Here is a 20,882-nt window from a genome sequence, read left to right on the forward strand (position 1 = left end):
ACTTCCTGCCCTTTGGGCAGGGGGCTGGACTCGATGATCTCTCGAGGTCCCTTCCAGCCCTGATGTCTATGAAATCTATGAAATTATCTGAAACCCTTGTAATGTTGTATGCTCCCAAGTGGTACTGGATAGGGGGCTTATACATCATTCGTTGTCAGAGAGGAAATGTAGTTTGGTGGTTAGACTCAGGAGACCTGCAGTCCCTGCCATGAGACTTTGGGCTCATCAGCCTGTGCTTTTGTTTCTCTACTTGCTCTAGGCTGTCTTGTCTATGTAGTCTGTAAACTGTTTAGGGAAGAGATTTATCTCCTATGGTATAGAGCCTCTAGCAGAATGCAGACCCAATCCCACTTTCAGGGTATGACTATAGTGGAAACTACATATTTTTACATGGATTCTGTCAAGGGGTAAAGATACTGTCTTCCTATCACAGTGGGTTTCTAAGTTGTTTGCCTGTCTGTAAATGGAGTGTAGCATCAGACTAAGAAATCCTCCAATGTTCAGGCTTGCTGGTGGGCCCCCAAGCCTGGGATTGTATCCTGGTATTGCGTTGTCTGTGCTCCTTTTCAGAGCTTGCTCTAACCAGGTGAGGTGGTGTTGTAGAAAGGAAGAATATAGCAGGCTGGGAGAGAGATAGCAGTCAGTCCTGCAGTTTTGTGTCAGTACCCTGTAGAAAAGCTGGAGCGTATTGCCACCAGAAATTGGAATGAACGAGCCAGTGACGAGTGGGTCAAAGTGATCTCAATGGGGAAGGTGTCAGTATTCTCCAGCTTTGTACGATTTTCTTCTAATACTGAAATTCAGTGGAATATCCAGTATCTGCCCATTATGTATGAGAGCCCGGGTTAAGTCGCTCAGCTTCTGCACTTATAGGGACTGCATAAAATCACAGGCTGTATCTACATTATGGACTCTTGCCAGCACAGTTGTCAGTCGGGGTGTGATCCCCGACTGACACAACTATGCCAGCAAAAGCCCCTAGCACAGACATAGTTATATAAGCAGAACAACACTTCCCTGGTACAGCTTATTCCACTCGGGGAATGGTCTTACTGTATTGGTATGATCTGAGTGCACCCACAGCACAAGGGTTTTGTCGGTATAGAGTGCCAGGATCCCTATGCCCCCAAACCCTCCTAGCATGGTGCTAGCCCCAAGAAGCAGGACGAGAATCACACCTCGGATTTCCTAAGCACAGCCACAGAGTGACAATGTATGGGGCAAAGGGGTACCAGTGACTCGCGCTTTAAGCACTCCTTCTCACCAGACCACCTAAACACAGTTGTTAACTGTGCTTTTGAACCTTCTTCCTGTGAAAAGGAAGCCTAGAGAGCTGAGAGACTACGAGCGTGGGAGAGAGAGCCTGCTTGGTAGCCTGCCTTTGTACCGGGTGAGGGCAGGGAGAGTCCTTTGGCTAAAGATGGCATACAATCCCAGCTGGGAGGCTGTGTGAGGACCAGTCCACAGCTTGAGATGCCAGTGTGTGGTTTGCTCGCCAGGAAATGTCTAACGAGCTGGTGCTGCAGCCCTGTTCCAGTTTATTTTGCTGGACACTCCCTAGGCTGTTGTGATGGGTTCCAGCCCACTGGCCTTCTGTGCTGCTAAGCTTCCTGCAGCCTGAAACAGGCTGCTGTGATGTTACTTTTATTGGCATCTATTGGCTCATTGTCCGCTACTCCTGCACAGGAAGAGGACTGTGAAGCCCAGTGCTTGCTGTTGTCAGAGCTGACACTAGCTCCCACCCCGGCTCATTAGTCCTCTCCCAGACCTGCCCCCGATGAGACTTGGTGGGTTTAAGGTTTGAACTCTCAGCCTATGCAAGTGATGCAGCACACAGCACACACATAGTTTGCATAGGGTGTAAAACAGCTTACCCTTTACCTGAATAGGACAAGAAGCTCACAGTTCTAGACAAAATAACGATGCCTACGTGTGTTTCTTTTGCCTCGGTTTCCTCACCACACTGAAGAGTTTGTTGGGTTTATTGGCATCATCTGTGGCTCCTTGGCTGGTTTTGGAGCATAAGCAGATCCCCAGCCATGAAAACACAGCCCTCTCTCTCCTGCCCCAAAGCTGCCTGTCCTACTTTGAGTCACATGAGGTTCTTTGGTCTCACCACTGCCTTCCCATTCATTGATCTTTTGTTCCTCTCCCAATTCTTCTCCCAAGTTTGTTCCTCTCCCAATTCTTCTCCCAAGTTGGTAGACTGGATTATGCTCACTGTACAACAAAAGCATCCTCCTTAACATGCTTGTTGTTTGAAGGCGCTCGCATAACAACTCTGAGCACGACTCTGTTCTCCCTGGACAAAGGGACTCATCGCAGTGCTGTCTGTGTATTCCTCATGCCTCAGTGCATTACACGATGCAGCAGTTTCCCAGCAGAAACCAGGCCATGCAAGTTGTGCACAGGCTGCTTCCCCAGATTGTCACAGTTGGCGGTCTGGACTTCCAGCTGGTGGAGGGTCATGTGTGTCTGCATTGTGTGAGTGATACAGGCTCTTTCCTCCTCTGAGCAATGTGTGGGGGTTGGGAATAACCCATCATTGATCAGTGTTCATCCCTAAACCCTTGCCTGACTTGAAATGCTTTTGCTCTTCGTTCTCTTCCTCCCCTCAACTCTGAACAGCTTCTTCCCTTGCCAGCTTCCTGGGCAACTTTCTGCATTGGGTGCATCTCATCCTCTTGGGGAGCCAGCTACCAGGGGTGGTGTTGTGTCTGGACACTAAAAGGGACATTGCAGGCTGGTTTCTGCTGAACAGAATAGTTGGAGCTGCTGGTCCTTTCCCTTCCGAGGTGGGAAGAGCACCTGCCCCCTGAGCAGTGGTGCCAAACTTGGGCACTTATACATCCCTGTGGAGTCGGTCTTGTTAAAACAAGGAAACTGAGTAATGGTCTGAGCCACTAGAGGGCTCTGAAACAGCCCCAGGATATTACATTTTTACATTTCTGTTTTTCTCGCTAAAACTTGTCTCCCGGAAGAGAATGGGGGAAGGACATTGCCTTTTGCTTGATGGTTTTTCCTAGGGGAGTGGATATGAGATCAAAGATGGAATATAAATAGCAGAGGTGTCAGAGAGGTATCAGGCAGCATGGTGGTGGATTAAATGGTCCTTTTATCTGCTGTTGTCCTGTAATGGCCTTTTGCCTTTAAATAAAGCATGCACTAGCCACCTCTGTTTCCTACTAACACAGCATAGGTCAAAAAAACCCATAAATAAAGGGATCTGTAGTAGGGAGTGGGTTTGGTGATTAGGTATTTAATTGGGGAGCAGGTCTCCTGGGTTTCCTTTGTAGATTAATCAAAAACCTGTTGACCCACCCTCTCTGAGCCTCAGTTTGCCAGTCTGTGAAATGTTAAAAAAAATTAACACATATTTAGTGCTAAGTAAGAATGAAATTGGAATAATAATGCTGGTGTTGAGGGTTAGTTAACATTTGCAAAATCACTTTAGGTTTTGCCTGGCCAAGATGTAGTGGAAATCAGGATTAGCAGAGATGTTGTTTTTTTTTTTGGTTTTTTTTTAAGGTTTTGAGACTCTCCAGTGCATGTGAAGACTGTGCCTTTGAAACCACACTATCAATATTTTCCTCGTTGAAATCCTTTCCCTGCTGAAAGGATATTAATCTCTTGTTTTAGAGTTTGGCCTACCAGTTAAACTACTTTAAATATAATTCACCTGTAAGAGAAGTATAAAATGAAACGTCTCTTCGCTTCCTTGGGACAGGCTGATAAAACTTGATAATGATTCCTGCACTGGACTCCTGTGGACATGGTAGAATTGTACTTGTAATAAATTAGGCTAGTGCTGTGTCCTGCTGTAGTGTAAGGCTGCCTCGGCATGTTCATTATAATCTCCTGCTATCAGGGGATTTAAAAATGAACCGTAAAACTTCATTCCTGGAGTTAAATTTAACAATAGAGGTATCACCCAGGGGCACATCTGTTGCTTTTAGGGAAGAAAAGCAGCCCCTGCTTCGGCTGCTTTTCATTCCCAGAATTGAAACATTACCGCTGCTTAAGCGTGTAGTTCCCGTGTGTGTTGTTTTTTTATGCTTTCTCCCTCCGTGTAGCGGGTGGATGGTGCATGGAACATTTCATAGGTCCATGCCGTACTTATTTTCTTTGTGTTTTTGCAGGGTGACTACGACCCCAGTAAAACCAAAGTCCTTCATTTCAGTATGAACCCAGCAAGCCTGGCCAAGCAGCAGCGGAAAGAAGAGCAGCAGCAACTCCAGGAGGAGTGTGAGAGGCTGAGGGAGCTTGTCAGGGTGCTGGAAGGAGGAGGCTCCATCTCTAATAACCCCGAGGGGGTTGGAAGCTTGCAGTCGCCGCAAGAAATTGCAGGTGCATTTCTGGTTTCTAGTCACGAAGTCTCTTTCCCCTTTGTCGTCACAGTGCTGCTGTTCAAACTGATAATACCCCCCAGCCAAGTTAACTGGGGACCCTGCACATCATTTGGGGCTGGGGTGGGCAGATACGAATAAAAATTGGAAGGCACCAAAGGAAGTGAGCATGGGGTAGCAGCACTATGATGGTTTGATGAAGAGGATGTCTGGGAAGGATAAATAATAATAATAATAATACTTGGTACTTGCACATGATGAATGAAGCATGGACAAAGTGACCTTGCCTGGACAGTGCTGACAGTGGGAAGAGAGGAAATATTTCCCTCTTTTCAGGGCTGGGCTGAGCCCTCGAGGTCTTGTGGACAGCAGAAAATAACTCTCCCTGCTGTGGAGAAACAAGTGGTGGAAATCTTTTCAGACCTAGCTTAAAACAAATTAATATTGTTTATCAGTGTATATGGGCCCCATTAATCACAGCTAAATTCAATATGCTGTGAAAATAGAGTACATCTTTCACTAGGCTTAAAAGCAGCTCGCAAAATCAGAGTCTCTCCCACAATACAGAGCCTGTCTTCCATTCACATACATGAATGAGACCTTTTAGTACAATAACCATGAGGTCAGCACCTCCCATATATACTCTAACTCTGTAAATCAAGGTAACAATATCAGTAGCGTGACCTGTCATCTAGAACAACGAGTGGTGGCCAGGCAGAGTTTATTCACACTGCAGAACCCAAGAGAGCTTATTGTTGTAAGTGAGACCCACACATGCTTGCCCTCAAAGCATCTCTGCTGTAGCTGAACAGACAAATAAAAGAATCTGCACAAAAGGCAGGCAGAGCAGTGAGGAGCTAACCTGTTGTAGTGCTGGTACCCGCAGATGGTTGTGCGCTATAAGGTGGGTGGCCGAGATGGTAGCATTTTTCTCTCAGGCTGTATACACCAGAGATCTGAGACTCAAGCAGTGTCTCAGCCTTGGGTGAAAGAAATTTTGTGATGAGATGCTTTCAGCACAGAAGCATTTTGTAGATAGCTTGCTTGTTTTTCGTTATATCAAGCAACAGTGTTTATTACCAAAAAGAAAGCATTTGCCTTCACGCATTATAGTGGATACAGCTGTAATGCAAATGAAAATTACAACAGAAAATCTATATAGCATACTTGAGGTTGTGGAGTGAAACCTCCCTCTTTGGGGAAGGAAGGGATAAGGTCCCACTGGACCTTAAAGATGCAAAGAGTCTCTCTCCCTAGAGGCATTTGGTTTTGTTTTTCAGTAGCACCCCAAATTGCTAGATACTTTCCAAACACTTAAGGAAGACAAATGCTGCTCACTGGTGCTTCCAACTTAAGATCCCAGTGGAACAGTTGGGCTTCTCAAGGATAACATTTACTGCAATTTGAATCTGAATTTCATAGCTGTTAAGCTACAGTAAACCTGGCTGTTTATTGCCCCATCTCGCATTGTGCTGCTGCATAGTTTAGTGTGTCAAATGTTGCAGGTATGTATGTGCATGTCAGTGCTCCTCAAACCCAGTGAGGAGCATCCTAGACAGTGGCACAGAAGATGCAGAGGTGAGACCATCTTTGTGTCTCTGTGACTGGGGTTGAATCTACAGCAGGCAAAGCTAGCCTGCAGCACACCTGCTACAACTGGCCCGGGCAGCCTCTGTGTGTGGCATGCAGCAGATCTGGGAGAGGGAAGACAGCACAGTGGCAGGTAGGGCAGGGAGCCAAAAGCAGAGTAGCAGATCAGACAGGGAGCACAGGGCAGGGAGCTGAAAGCAGAGCAACAGAGCAGGCAGGGGAAGAGGGATTGGAGTGTCACTTGGAGAGGACATGGACTTGATTTGTGACACACCTGCCAGAAAGGTTGGTCCCCACACCGATCTATAGTAATTGGACCATTGCAACTGAGGTATTATATTTCCCGTATATGCCCTCTGGGGTTTTCTACTTGTAATTTCCATCCTGATTCTACTCATTTGGTTTGTCCTTTGCTTCCCATCAAGCCTTTTCCATGCCAGTGTGTTACTAAGTTTGTCATAGCTTACGTGGGATGCGCTTTTAAGCTGTTTTTTCTCCCCCTTTTGAGGATTCAGACAGAAAAACAAACGGCTCTCTGGCGTTCAGCATGCTTTCAGCTTGTCAGAGGCAGTGTGCTTGTGTCCCTTCTCCCCTTAGCCCTCTCCTACATCATTCTGGCTTTTGTTCACAATCTTGTAAGGGAAGGAGGACATTGGTGGCAGCATCTAGCTGGGGTTGCGTGTGCTTTGGTTGCCTTCTCTAGCAGTCATTTATCACAGTCACAGAGGGACTTTGACAGGCTCCAGGTGTCTCTAAGCGCATATGAAAATGTCTCATGTAAACCAAATGGAAAAACAATACCGAGGGGACCTGTGTCTGAAGGATCTCTCTGACCAGGGTGAGGAAAGTCTCGCTGTTAGTTTGCGTGCAGTCAGATAGGAACTCCTTCTTCCACTGCTTCCTGAACTTGAGTGAATCCCTGCCACTCACAGACCCTATTGACAGTATTGCAGCAAACAACTCAACCCCTTCCCTCTGCTGCAGAACCATGGTTGTCTTCAACGATGTAGTCCTGCAGGGAGGCTCATTCAACTGGTTGAGCATATGGATGTGCTGAATACTTGGGGCCTATACTGCTAGGATATTAGTGCAAATAGTCCAGTTATATTATTTAGCACTGAGGGGGCTAGTTGCACTTTGTCATTGGGTGCGTCTCTGGGACATTCATTATGGCTAGGTACAGACTTTACACGTGATCCAGAGTAAGTGATTGGAAATGGAACCAAACCCATAACTGTACAGAAGTTCGGGTCTGTGCACTCAAACGTATTCAAATTAGGTTAGTTTGGTGTGCTGAACTTCAGTACCAGGTCCCTTATCAAATCATATCAGGTCACTGTCTGCTAGCATCCCAGGTGACTTTGAGGCCCCTTCACCTTGCAGGTAGGTATGCTAGCATTGGCCTGTGCTCAGCTACTCTGGCTGAGTGCCCAGCTGGCCTTGCCCCTGGGCTCTTACAGAGCAGAGTCAGCACAGTGGCTGACAATGGAGGGGGAGAGGGGGCCCTGCAACTTGGTCAGGCTCCCTGGTCTGCAGCCACTTGTGGGGGGCATCGGGGTCCCCAGGTGGGGGTGTGGGAGCCCACCCAGAGACCCCTATGCCTCCACGAGCAGGTGCAGTGCCATGGAGCAGACCCAGCTGCAGATGCCTGTGACTGATGCTACAGAGGAGGGGGTGATGGGGTAGGGGAGCTCCACTGTGTCCTGCAGCTTGGTCTGGCTCCCTGGATCTGTGCCCACTCGCAGGGGGCATGGGAGACCCTGGGTGGGGGAGCAGGAGTCTGCCCAGGGACCCATGCCCCCATAAGCAGGTGTAGCACTATGGAGCAGACCCATCTGCAGGGAATGAGCAAGCCCAATAGCCTCTGCTGCCTGCCTGTGGTTGACAGATGCCAACAGTGGGAAGAGGTGTGCTCACCTGTGCCCAGCAGCCAGTCAGGGGTGGTCCACGTGCTGGGCTGCTCTTAGCAACCTCCAGCAGTCCAGGGAACCTGCAGGGCATGCTGGAAGGCATGCGGGGCACCTCTAACCTCTTGGCCTCGGGCAGTGCAGGCAGCCTGCCTGCCCTCCCTTCCCTATACTGTGTTCGGTTCTCTCCCAAACTAACCTACACCGCGTACAGAAACCTGCAAAAGTTTGATCGATTCTGCCTCAAGCTTTTTGAACGTCTATGCCTAGCCTATGATTGCAAGGAAGTGTAGACCTACCCATGCTAGTTAAACTGTCTCACTTGAGCATTTCTTGCTGCAGCAGTATAGTATAGACTAATTGTCCAAGTATTAGGTGGGTTTTCAGGCGTGCAAAAATGTTCCCCCTGGCTACTACTGGTTCCCAAGCTAGCAGGGGATATATCTGCAGTATGCTCCAGTCACTCAAGGCATAAAAACTAGGGATGCTTAAAAACATAGATGGATGCACATCACAAAAATACTAATGTCTCCCCATGTGGGACATGGGAGATCCAGGGCTAACTCGCCAGCCGCGCTGCCTGCAGGAGTGGCAGTGCTGCCATGCATCTTCCACTGTAACATCCTACAAGGTGGGAACCAGTGGCTTGCTGCAGAAACTCTTCATTAACATCAACTGTAGCTGGTGTGATGAGCAACTTCTGCAGTTCACTTAACCGTGAATTGTAAGGGATCACTTTTCAGTGTCTCTCATGGAAATGATTCTGTACAGAACAGCATGGATTAGAAACTCAGCAGCATCTCTTGCTGCTAGTTGCAGTCTCTATAAAGAAAGGGGAAAGTGCAACTCCATGCTTTTTGGAGGTTGGAAATCCCTTTCTTGCAGAACTGGATAGGGAAAAGGTGAGAACTAATCCCTCCTCGCAACACAAGAAAAGAGTGACTGTGGGAAGGTAAAGGTGAAGCAAGACAGTGAAAGCCATGTACAGCTGTGCCTGGAAGTGGGCAAATAAGTGTTTTTATTGTTACACTTCTGCAGAAAAGGACCTGGGGGTTATGTTCGACAGTAATATGAACATGAGCCAGCAGTGTGCCCTTGTTGCCAAGAAGGCTAACGGCATACCAGGCTGCACTTGTAGGGGTGTTGCCAGCAGGTCAAGGGAAGTGATTATTGCCCTCTATTCAGCACCGGTGAGGCCACATCTGGAGAACTGTGTCCAGTTTTGGGCCCCCACTACAAAAAGGATGTGGACAAATTGGAGAGTGTCCAGCAGAGGGCAACAAAGTGGTGAGGGGGCTGGGGCATGTGATTTATGAGAAGAGGCTGAGGGAACTGGACTTATTTAGTCTACAGGAAGACAAGACTAAGAGGGGATTTAATAGCAGCCTTCAACTCCCTGCAGGGAGGTTGCAAAGAGGATGGAGCTGGACTGTTCTCAGTGGTGACAGATGCAGAACAAGGAGCAATGGGCTCAAGTTGCAGCAGTGGGAGTTTAGGTTAGATATTAGGGAAGACTTTCTCACTAGGAGGGTAGTAAAGCACTGGAACAGGCTACCCAGAGAGGTGGTGGAGTCTCCATCGTTAGAGATTTTTTAGATTAGCTAGACAAAGCCTTGGCTGGGATGATCTAGTTGGGGATGGTCTTGCCTTGAGTAGGGGGTTGGACTAGATGTGACCTCCTGAGGTCCCTTCCAGCCCTAATTTTCTATAATTCTAATCCTTGTGCTCTGATACACGCTGAATGGCTTACCGGCAGAAATGAAAAGTTTGGGTTGCCTTTAGCGAGTCATCTCTGTTATGTTCTGCAAGCTTGTGTGATCTGCAGCCATTGCACCCAAGGTTTGAAGGCTTATAATTACAGCAACCAGAAAAGGCATTAAGAACAATGATGTTGATGGTTTTGATAATAATGTATTGGCCATTATTAAATTCTTTCACTGGGCTGGAATGCAGCATGTTTTTCTGATTATGGTTCCAACTCCTGGATAGGCAATAAGGAAATTATTGCTGTGGACGCAAAAGCTCATTAAATGTGACTCTATTAAAAAATCAAGGTTATACTGGACTTTAAATCTCTTTGAGCGTAACCACCAGAGGCTGCAGCACAACTTGGCAACTTGCCATAGAGTTCACTGGTCCTTTTCTCTCATTTATGCGGTAATAGTCTCTATTAAAATGGGTAATACGGCTATTGCAAGGGAGAGCGTTGGAGAGTGGGAGCTATAACAACTTATTGTCCTTTATCCTGCAGTATAACAATTTCACACACAGGGTCATGGAGTATTAATGGGGCAGAGCCGTGGCAGCCCCATTATCAGAATGGTCTCACACTTTCTGGGTGGCTCACTTCCCTCGCAGTGCCATCTCAGGTCTGCATTGTATAACAGGGAGCTGTGGACCAAGGTCAGGATGCCACCTGGGGTGCTTTTCCAAATTCTTCTCTCTGAAGCAGCCATGCAGATTGTAACAGCTTTGAGAAGTTGGCAAAAGGGAATCGGTGTCCTTGGGGAGCATAGACTTCAATCCTTTTATTCTTTTTTCCAGCCTCTTTTGATTGTCTGCTTCCCTTACCTTTGTCTTGTTTCCTTGGCCCACGTTTTTTTGGTCTTACTTTTCTCTCTCACACATGTGGTTAGGCAGTGGTTTTATATCTGGGTACTTCTAGACCAGTCCCTTCAAGATAGGTGGCAGTACCAGCTAACAGGGGCAAGTTGGTTGTGCCTGTTAATAGGGGAGAGAGTGCTTATGATGCTGTATGCTTCTGATGGGAATCTCTTCCCCCACTACAGTCCTTGTGAAATGTGGCTCTGTATGTGTTTGCTGCTGAGTATTATAAGTAAAACACAGGATCTTGCTTCGGTTTTTTAAATTTAGTGTTTCAATACTCATTTTCCAATAGCTCTGTTTTATCCTCCCCTTCCCTCCCCTCCCCAGCTTTTTATTCATACTTGATTAGAAATAATGGGAACTCATCTTGTATTTTGGGAAGGTAAATCAGAGTAGGGAAGAAGAGCAGTAGCTTGGGTGTCTACCTTGGTCAAGTGCCTGTACCACAAGCTTCTGGAAAAGGAGTATAGTGCCCAGGTTGCATGTCTGCCTACGCTTGGCCATGCACAGAAGCACTTGAAAAACAGATTAAGCTTTTGCCTAACGTGTTCACACTGAAAAGGGAAGTTAAAAGGCTTGTTCATAGTTGCAATGTTCTGCCTGTCACTGATTTTTGAGGAAACCAGGGGCAAGAGGGGGGAAAAGAGAATCCTCTGTTTGGAATAGGAGTGATGGATTTCATTAGAATAGGTGCCTGACCCGAGCAGAACCGCAGTGACTGTACAGCAGAGGCTTTCCTTGTCGTCAGTGCCATGTCAGGGCACTGTAATAGAGAATATTAATTGAAATTAAATTGGGAATAGATTAATATTAAAATAATCTAATCTTGTTGAAGTGACAAGCCAGAGATGTTAAAATTTGTCATTGTCCAGCTTGGCTCTGCTGCTGATGAATATATGTCTGACTGCAGAGGAGGCAAGGCATGGAGCAGGCAGCAGAAGAAAAGGTTCAGCTGTCCATGTACTGTTGGCTCCGGTGCTTCCTGCCCTCTGTACTGAGGATGTCCATGTTATGGATGCTGTGCCTAAACATGAAAGAATAGTGTCCAGTCCATAGTCATGGATTCTGACTCTGTTTTTTTTAGTTTCTTTGTCTGCTAACAGCATCCTACCTCATGCTGTGTTTCCTCACAAATCTTGCTGGCTAAGCAAGGTTGGATGGCATCAGTGTTGGGTAGGAGGCCGTCCATCTTCATCTCTAAGGGAACATTAGACATTTCTGGAAATGATGGTGATGACACAGTAAGTAAGTTCCCTTGAAGACGGTCACGATTCAGACACCATTAGAGTGCTACAGTGACCTGGGCTTTTGGAGATGCCTCTTTTCTAAATGGAAAATCAAGGTCCAGGCCAGTGGTAGTCACTCAAATGTCCTGGCACTTTTTGTTAGCAGGGTGTTAGCTATGGTATCCTGGCCCTGTCGCAGAATAGATAATCACATCCTGCTCACCCCCCCCCCCACACACTAGTATTATAAAAAGAGCAGTTTCACTTCCTGCCTTACGCTATTTGGGATGTTACGTGTGCTGATAAACACAGTAAGAAGCAGCTTCAATTCACTGGCAAGTGAAACGATCCCTCTTCCTTATCTGCGTTGCAGAGATATCGTTGAACCTTAATGTTCAACACGCTTTAATAACCTCAGATGAAAAATGCTATAGAAAAGCAGAGCATGATGAATGCTCAGGAGAGGCAGTGGATGCAGCACTGGGGTGGGACTCAGGTGGGTGCTGTTCTTGTACAGGTTACCAAAGGGCTGTCTCCTGGGATAAGTTACTTCATCCCTCAGTGCTCTTGCATGCCAGTCGGGGATAAGTATACCAACTGTTTTGGCTGGTGCTTCAGTATCTACAGAAGACAAGTGTGGTGGAAGAGCTAGGTGATGCATTGCTACTTGTGGTGCTCGTTTTTCCACTTCAGACCACGTAGACCAATATAGGAACTGAGTAATGCACTGGGGCTGTGCATAAGCTCATGTCGGACTCCGATTTCCTTCCCTGTCATAAGTGTGCCTTCTTCCAGTCCAGCACTATATATAGCTAGTTGGCATTGTTGGGTGTACGTTCGTTTGTCCGAAAGACTTTAGCCAAAGATGGTGTTTTAATATCGACTGTGTCACAGTTGTCAGTAGGCATTCTCCATAAATCCCCTTCACATTATCCGGTTAGGCAATGAAATCGGATGGCCCAGCCAGAAAGGGAAAATATTTTATGAAGTGGAACCTTAACTCCTCAAGTGCCCGTTTATTTCCTGAACCAGCAGCTCTATGGTTTTTTAATTGCAAGTGCTCTGCTGTTCTTTTTCCTTGCCTTCAAAGTCACCAGAGGGGCTTAATATAGCCCCATCTCCCAGTGCGCATGGAAACATGGTACCTCATATGGTGTGAAAGCCATAAATGCATATAGAAAATCTTCCAAGGTAAAGAAAATCTTTCAAAATAATGTGCATTACCCAGATGGATACCTGTGTCCTTTATAGACCACACAGGGCTTCAGTCATACACCACCGAAATACATTTACTCACAATTGGAAATAATGCATCTTTTCTGAGGCAATACATCATGGACCAATTAAAAAAGGAAAGAGACAGGCCCCAGAACCCGACTTAGTGTGCAGTGAAAGACAAAAACCCAGGCAGTCTGATGGTAGCTGCTGACTGAAGAAATCCCGGAGGACACCTCAGCCTTGCGGATCGTTGGAACCGTGTGATGTGAGGCTCCAGCAAGACACAGCAGGGACTTTCAAAATCCACCTGCTGTCTGGGGAGCCAGAGGTTTGTAATAAATCCTGTAACTTAGTACTGTTGTATCTACTGAATCTGTAATACTTGGCATCAATCAAATGTTACCCCATGGAGTGCACTTATCCTTCATGAAGAGCAAAGGAGCTGCAGGTTTTCCTCCTTCACCCTCTCCTCCTCATAACTAGTTGGGACTTTTAAGAAGCCCAGGGTTGCTCTGCCCTTCTGGAGGGGGAGCAGGCATTGCTGTGTGAACGCGTCTGTAGAGCTCCAGAGACCCCTAAAGTTCTGTATGACGTGGTCTTATTTTACTTATTTTATGCATTTAAAAAGTAGCTGCCATCATCTCTCTGGGCACTGCATAAAAGTGAAAAACAGCCATTAAAGCCGGAGCCACTTGGCCTCTTCGTCCACAGACAGGGAAAGCAAAATAACCCCACAAGATACACTAGGATGGAAAAGAAAGTATATAATGGGCAGAGACCAAATGACGCAAGCAAACCTGGAAGGATAAAAGGACTGCAGCGGGCATATTCAAGAAAGTAGTTCCCTGGAGGAGGGTGCAAGAACCCCGGAGGTCCAGCTGCCATCAGGGTGAAACCTCTGAAGGAAGAGCCCAATCAGGGGTCAGTCGTCCTTCGGGAGCATCCCCTCGGAGAGAAATAGTCACTTGGGGAGCTTTTACATGTGCTCTGACATGTTCTGATTAGGGCGCGTTGGAGCGGACCCAGTTGACCGGGTCTGCTGGAGCATCCTAATGGGAACGCTGTGGCGTGCTGCCGTGTCTCATGTATCCTGCTTCCCATGTTTCAGAGTGGTGGCAGGGGGACCCCTTCTGCCATTTTGAAACTCGGGGTGCTGAATACATGTGATGCTGTCAGCATTTTAATTAAAGCAGCTCTCAGGAGCCACTCTAATTAATATATACCCCTCCTACCCACACCCCAGAGCATGTGTACAGGTGTCCTTGTTTCCTATTTGGGTATCCTTGCATTCACTGTAGAATTAATGGTGTGACATTTGTCTTTTAGCGGTCACGTTTGCCTGAGGCAGGTGTCAGGCAAGCCTGGATGTTGCTGATGGAAAAGCATTTAGTGGGGTAGGTGTTCTCCAACCATAGCCAGATTACTAAGAAGGTTGGTGAAGAAGAAAAACGGTGATAGGCGACATATTTATAAGTCTCTGCTCCCTGGTGGCTTATAATCAAGGGCTAGGCTGAGCGACACATGAAGGGGGAGTATACACAACCCTATACCTAGCTGCAAAGTATACCACTTCAAGCTCCAGAAGGTGCCTTGTCCCCTGCTCTAGCTGGAAGCAATACTGCCAAAGCCTAGGTCCTCTGTGGGTTATGAAGTCAGTGAGAAATGAAGGGATCTGAAAGCTCTCCCTTTCTCATGCTTCACCCCACACCTCCCAGATCCCACACCCGTTGCAATAGCTGTGCGATAGATAATGGCCACGGTTCTTCTACATGCCCCTTTCTGCTGATGGTTTCCGTCTCAAATAGATGCAAGCTGGCAAGTGTTACTGTGTTTACCCCGTAGGTTGCAGTAAACTTGGCTGTCCTGCTTGCTTCTGAGCTTTGCCTCGTGTACATTTGAAACGAGATCCAGATACGCCGATGTACAGCCCCTTTTGCTGTTGGTGGTATTAAAAGCCTGGATGTTTACGCTGGATCCCTCTCTGCAGCCCCGCAGATCAACTTCAGAAACGGAAATGCGGCGTGATCTCCAGCTGCCCTTCGGATCCTGGGAGGTTGTGATATGAGCTGCCTGTTAAAGCAGTTTACATCACAGAGCAGCTTTTGATTAGGAATGATGTTCCATAAGGCCCCTGGACGTACACAATTGAAAATGCTCTTTCATTCATCAGCAGGATTGAGAAGAAAGGCTTGTGCTGATGTCTCAAATTCGGGCCAACACAATTTCCCTGACATTCGAAAAACCAGCCTGCCGGCATGGCAGAATACTCCAGCAGGGAAGAGCCTTAGATCTTTGCTCTGCATCTTGTCAATGTATTGTTTCTCCTTGAAATCAAAGCTTGATAGCTTTATGAACAGCGCTGAGTTGTGGAAATCTGCTGGGGAGAGGCTTTGCTTTGGGTGACCAGGTTACAGAAAAAATGTATTCAGACACATGGTGTCAATGAAGCGGAGGTTACTTGGCTGGGGATATTTAGAGTTTGTTGGAGTAAACGAGGAAAGGCAAATGGAAAGAGGAGGCATTGGGTGTTCTGGGCTCACCCGCAGTTTCTGTCTTGACAGAATCCAAGATGTTCTTACTATGAAAGGAGCACATCAGGGGGCAGGGGTGACATGACTTGCTTCATTCATTTTTTATCTCCAAAACCCCACTTTTTCATTTCCAGGTAAATATACTTTGCTGGCAGCTGAAATCCACCTGCCTTCACAAAGCAAAAAAAAAGTCCTTAAACTTGAACTCCCAGATGAGAGGGAAACATGGCATTTGGAGAGGGAGAAAGAGAATACCTCTTGTTTGCTTCCAGAGCCTTAGAGAGGAGTGGGATAGAAATGATTTGCATAACCCAAGGCAAAACTGTGTCTTCTGGGTTTGCTGCTTGTCTTTTTGTGAAGCCTTTCCTCTTTGGGAAGAATAGCCCCCGTTTGTACTCCCACGGTCCTGAAATCATTGCTGTGATTATTCCGGGGTTGTAAATGATGTAAGATCAGGCTGTGTTTCTGTATTCTGGAGTAGTGGCTGTATTTAAGAAGTTTATATTTGACAAGAAAGTTGATGACACTGCATTATGTGAATTTGATGTGCAAACTTGTCACTAAAGTGTAAACATGGTGACAGCAGGACCAGCAATTCCCAGCCTAATCAAGTAAACTGAGTAACACATTCTTTGAGCTATGGAGTAATAGACACTGATTTCCATATTAAATGAGGGAAGCTACACAAATCCAACAATTAAGTTGATATTTTAATCACACAAAAGTCAGGATATTCAAAGTTATGGTTCCTGCAGCAGTTGGATTGGCACTTGTATGTGTTTGTTATATTTTCAGTTACTTTATTTGCTATGTATTTAATGTGCCTTAAAGCATGTTTGGTGATGGCCGAATCACAGCTTTGATGGGAAATGTAACTGAGTTTACTGAATTTGAACCACTAGAATTTAGGGAATTCATAGTTATGTTTGAAACCAAAAATAAATCACAGGCAGTGATGTCCTGGTTGGCATGTTTTCTGCAGGTGAGGCCAAATCCAGAGGCCACAAAAGTTAATGAAAATAAAATCATTGATTTTGATTAGCTTTGAATCATATCTTTAATTTCCTGGTTTTCCTTTAAAGGACAAAAATATATTTAATATCACTTTTTGATGCAAAAATTTGCATTGATGGATGGAGTCTGACCTAGGTGCATACACTGGTTGCGGCACCTATTTTGCATTCAGATATACATGGCTACATGCAGCGATGGCTAGCTCAGCATGCTGTTGTGCTGATGTATGGGTGCTTGTTCCCTGTACTTACTGAAAACTATTCACATGCCAAGTCTGAAAGGTTTGTTTTTTATAATAATCCTTGTTTGAATTAGACTACAAAAAGAATGTGTCTGAGGAGTTTAACTGATAGGTACACTTTTCTTCCTAATGATGAATAGCATTTCAGATGCCTAAAAAATGGTGAAGCTAAGTTTTTTTGGGGGGGGGGTTGGGTTTTTTTTAGTCAGATTTCCCAAATCAAATCCCTTCCGGGCTGAGAACAAACAGGAGATATTAGCCCCAAAGAGAAATGATTTGGAAAGTAATTAGTGTGTGAATGTAGAAACTCATCATTATTTTTGCCGTCTTAATCATGATGCTAATATTGTTACCATGACTCTGTAGTATTGTGATAGCATTTTGGATTTGGTGCTGACATAAAATTTATTTATGAAGGGAGAGCTCTTTACACTTAATATCTTCAAACCCTCCCCTACCTGTTTTGTTAATGCCAAGATCTGCTTGGCAGCTGTTGCAGAAAGTTAATGACTGAGGGCCCTGGAGGATTAGTAGAAAGGAAATTAGTTCCCAGGCTACAGACCCTTCTCGGAGAACATCCAGAACAGCGTCCCCTTTCTTTTAAATAGGGTGCATGCCCTGGCTCAGGTGTCTCTGTTGAGAGCAGCCGTGGTCACTTTACATGGCCAAAAGACAGTCTCATACACAAAAGAGATCCAAGACCCTCTCAACACCTTTTAAGTTAAAGCCAGCACTGTCCTCTCCCTCTGGAAATGTATTGGCAGCCAGTGCAGAGTAGTGAGCATTGCTGTAATGAGCTTTCGACATGTGTTACAGCCTAATAAGTGGACACAGCAGTCTGTGCTAGCCTTGGCTTCCCTGCAGCCTCCACTTGCAACTCTGTTGTAGAGCCTGTCACGCTAGTGTGACCTCCTGTTGTGCTTAACGGTACAAGGGTCAGAACAGGGAGGAGAAAGTCATGCCCGTTTCTGCCTGAGATTAATAAAAGGTTCTTGACCACAACTTCTGCCTGGACATCTAAAGTCAGCCCAGGATATATAAATGCTATGAGGTGTGTGCTCCATCAGTCAGTCAATGATGATGTTGATTTGGCCGCATCCTTTAGCTAGCTCCTTTGTGCTCTCTCCAAGGCCTCCCAAGTAAGCAGTGGGTCTTTCTTTCCACTGGAAAGCCAAGTCTGCCATGGTGGGGGCATACTGCAGGATGAAATTAGCCTACAAAATACCCAGCGCTGATTTTCTCGGTAGCTTTTTATACGGCGTTGGATAGAAAGTCTTATTTCACATCCCTGTGATACCAAGCCTAGCAGGTTCAGCATAGCCAGTTCTGCGGGCTAGTAACTGCTGAGAACTGCCCAGAGGTGATCAGATACTTCAATATAATATACTTGCTTAAATAAAATAGAAGAGACTTCCATAACGAAAAGACCAGAGGCACTCAAACGTCATCATCCACCCTCGCTAAAGCCTGGAAATGTGCGGTCAAAATCGTGCAGTTAGCAGTATCCAAGGCAGCTCAAAATCTAAATGGATCGGCATGGGCACTTTGAATAGGTTGCTAATGGTGATGATGTGTAAATCCCTTTTCAGACTTTGTTGTAATGCTTTTTTGGATGATAATGAAATGAGAGAAAAATTGGATTTTTTTTTTTTTTAAAGTCAACTTCCCTCTGCTAAGGACAGGTTATTAGACCAGCAGTAGGGATTCTCAGCAATGTAATAGGTATATGCCAGTGTAGTTTCATTTGTAGCCACCATTTTTGCCGACCCCCTGAAGTGGTTAAATTTCTTCCCCTCAGAAGTTTACCTGCCTAAAATGTGGCAAGTATACCAAATGCATTGTTAGCTCCTCCGAGTATGAACTTGGGGCCTGGTGGTGTTACTATTGTTGGGCATTCCCGACTCTCTTCATTCTGAATACGTTCATCAGGAAAGGACCTGCTTTAGGATCTTACTTAGGATCCTTCCCCTTTCGCTATCGCTCGGCACAATGGGGCACTAGCTTGGTATCTGACGCAGTTTCCATGAACAGTCTCAGAGTTTTCAGTCAGGTAGAAAATGTTTAGCAGGAAGTTTCCCCAGGCTTTGTGCTAGGTTTTGTCCCAAGCCAAATAAGGAGAACCTCTGCAGTAACTGGAAGTGGACCTCCACCTACCGCAGGAGGTATTTGATCCCACTAGGGGAAATGCCTCGCTGGACTGGGTGTTACCTACAGGGGATACCCTCGTGGGGGATGTGCAGGTACAAGGTAACGTAGGGAGGTAGTGACCATCAATTGATTGAATTCACTCTCTGGCAAAGGGTGAGTAAACTAACCTCGGACAAAGGCATGGAGAGCACCCTGTCCAGGTTTGCAGGTGATACCAAATTATGGGCAAAGTTAACACACCAGAGGGTAGGGAACATATCCAGGCAGATCTGGACAGGTTGGGAAAATGAGCAGAATGAAATAGCATTCAGTTCAACAAAGAGAAGTGCAAAGTGCTTCACCTGAGCCAGAAGAACCATGAATGCACTTACAGGCTGGGGGATGACCTTCTCAGCAGCGGAAAGGGATCTTGGAGTCATAGTTGACTCCAAGCTGAACGTGAGTCGTCAATGTGACAAAGTGATCAACAAGGCTAACTGCACTTGATCATGCATTAGCAGATGCATAACGAACAGGTCCAGGGAGGTGATGCTTCTCCTCTGTGCGACACTGGTCAGGCCATAGGTGGAGTACTGTGTCCAGTTTTGGGTGCTGCACTTCAAGAGGGATGCGGAGAATCTTGAGAGGGTCCAGAGGAGGCCGCTCGTATGGTCAGGGGCCTGCAGGCAAGGCCCTACGAGGAGAGACTGAGGGACCTAGATCTCTTCAGTGTCCGCAAGAGAAGGCTGAGAGGTGATCTTGTGGCTCTCTATAAATTCATCAGGGGAGGGCAGCAGGGAATAGGAGATGCTCTATTTACTAGGGCACTCCCTGAAGTAACTAGAAACAATGGCCACAAGTTGACGGGGAGCAGATTTAGGTTGGACATTAGAAAGAACTTCTTCACAGCGAGGGTTGCCAGAATCTGGAATGGGCTTCCACGGGAGGTGGTGCTCTCCCCTACCCTGGGGGTCTTTAAGAGGAGACTGGACAAGCACCTGGCTGGGGTCGTCTGACCCCAGCGCTCTTTCCTGCCCAGGGCAGGGGTTGGACTTGATGACCTACTAAGATCCCTTCTGACCCTAACATCTATGAATCTGTGACTCAGTAGGGGAAGTGACAGTACCTTAGTTGCACTTCATATAGATCAATGGCTACGTGCCCCAGCTCTCCGACCTTATATTTGTTAAAAATGGAGAACCAAACACTTACCAGTCCCTGTAGCATTGTAAACAGTGCAGCACAGCTACCTCTATGTTATGGGTGTCATTAGCAAGGGTATTCCTTAATGGTAGTGCAAAAGAACAATTTGCAAAGAGTAGCAGAAAATGCTTACCATAAAGTTGTGCTGAGAGCTATAAAAAGTCTTTCCCTGCTGTGCTTATGGTTTAGGGTTGGAACATTTGACACTTAACAAAATCTGGCTAATTCCTTGTTGTTTCCCTTTAATGTTCGGAAGACGGGGAGGGTCGCTCATGACAAGCTGTAGAAGTGTTACAACATTAAGTGAGGTTTTTTTCTAATTGGAGAGTCCCTCGGATGATTTACTTTCCAGCAATTTGAGTGCTGACTGGGTTGAATGTGTCAGCAGCACTGACCAGTGCAGTGCAGTCCTGTCAATGCAAGTTCTGTTTTGCTCTTCAGAAATCGAGAGGTGAAACCTGTTCCAACAAAGAGAGACTGTGATGAGAAAAATTATAGCTGCAGCCAGCCATGCTAGAGACTTCACCATCTGCTGTGAAGTCTGTGGCTTGAATTCCAGCACGATGGGTAGCAAGCATAATGATGGTAATGCTTTGGACTTCTGTTGTACTTTCCATCCAAGAGTCTTAAAGCACTTTACAGACACTAATTTCACCTTACGACACCTTTGGGCAGTCAGTGTTAGGGTCCTCGCCACTCTTTTCTTGTTTGCAGAGTGGAAAGAAATTGTGTGTCACTAATGTTTGACAACAGTTCCTTCCTTCCTTCCATTACCTGGGGTGGCTCCAGAAAAAAAGTTAAAACCTCATACTTAAGGTTTGTGGGTGAATTTAAGTCAGGGATGCAGGTAGGAGGAATAACCTGGCCAGAGC

The 20,882-nt window shown here is 46.2% G+C and overlaps 1 protein-coding gene across 4 annotated transcripts in view; it reads left to right on the plus strand.

The window, feature by feature from the left end:
- MAD1L1 (MAD1 mitotic arrest deficient like 1) overlaps positions 1-20,882 on the plus strand; it is a 490,537-nt gene that overhangs the window by 328,782 nt on the left and 140,873 nt on the right. For all 4 annotated transcript variants that reach the window (XM_019542036.1, XM_019542039.1, XM_019542038.1 and 1 more), the window contains one exon: positions 4,140-4,347. In XM_019542036.1, coding sequence (XP_019397581.1) covers positions 4,140-4,347 — 208 coding nt within the window. The remainder of the gene's footprint in view (positions 1-4,139; positions 4,348-20,882) is intronic.

Source organism: Crocodylus porosus, unplaced genomic scaffold (assembly GCF_001723895.1).
Source record: "Crocodylus porosus isolate Cpor-Errol unplaced genomic scaffold, CroPor_comp1, whole genome shotgun sequence".
Classification (NCBI taxonomy): domain Eukaryota; kingdom Metazoa; phylum Chordata; order Crocodylia; family Crocodylidae; genus Crocodylus; species Crocodylus porosus.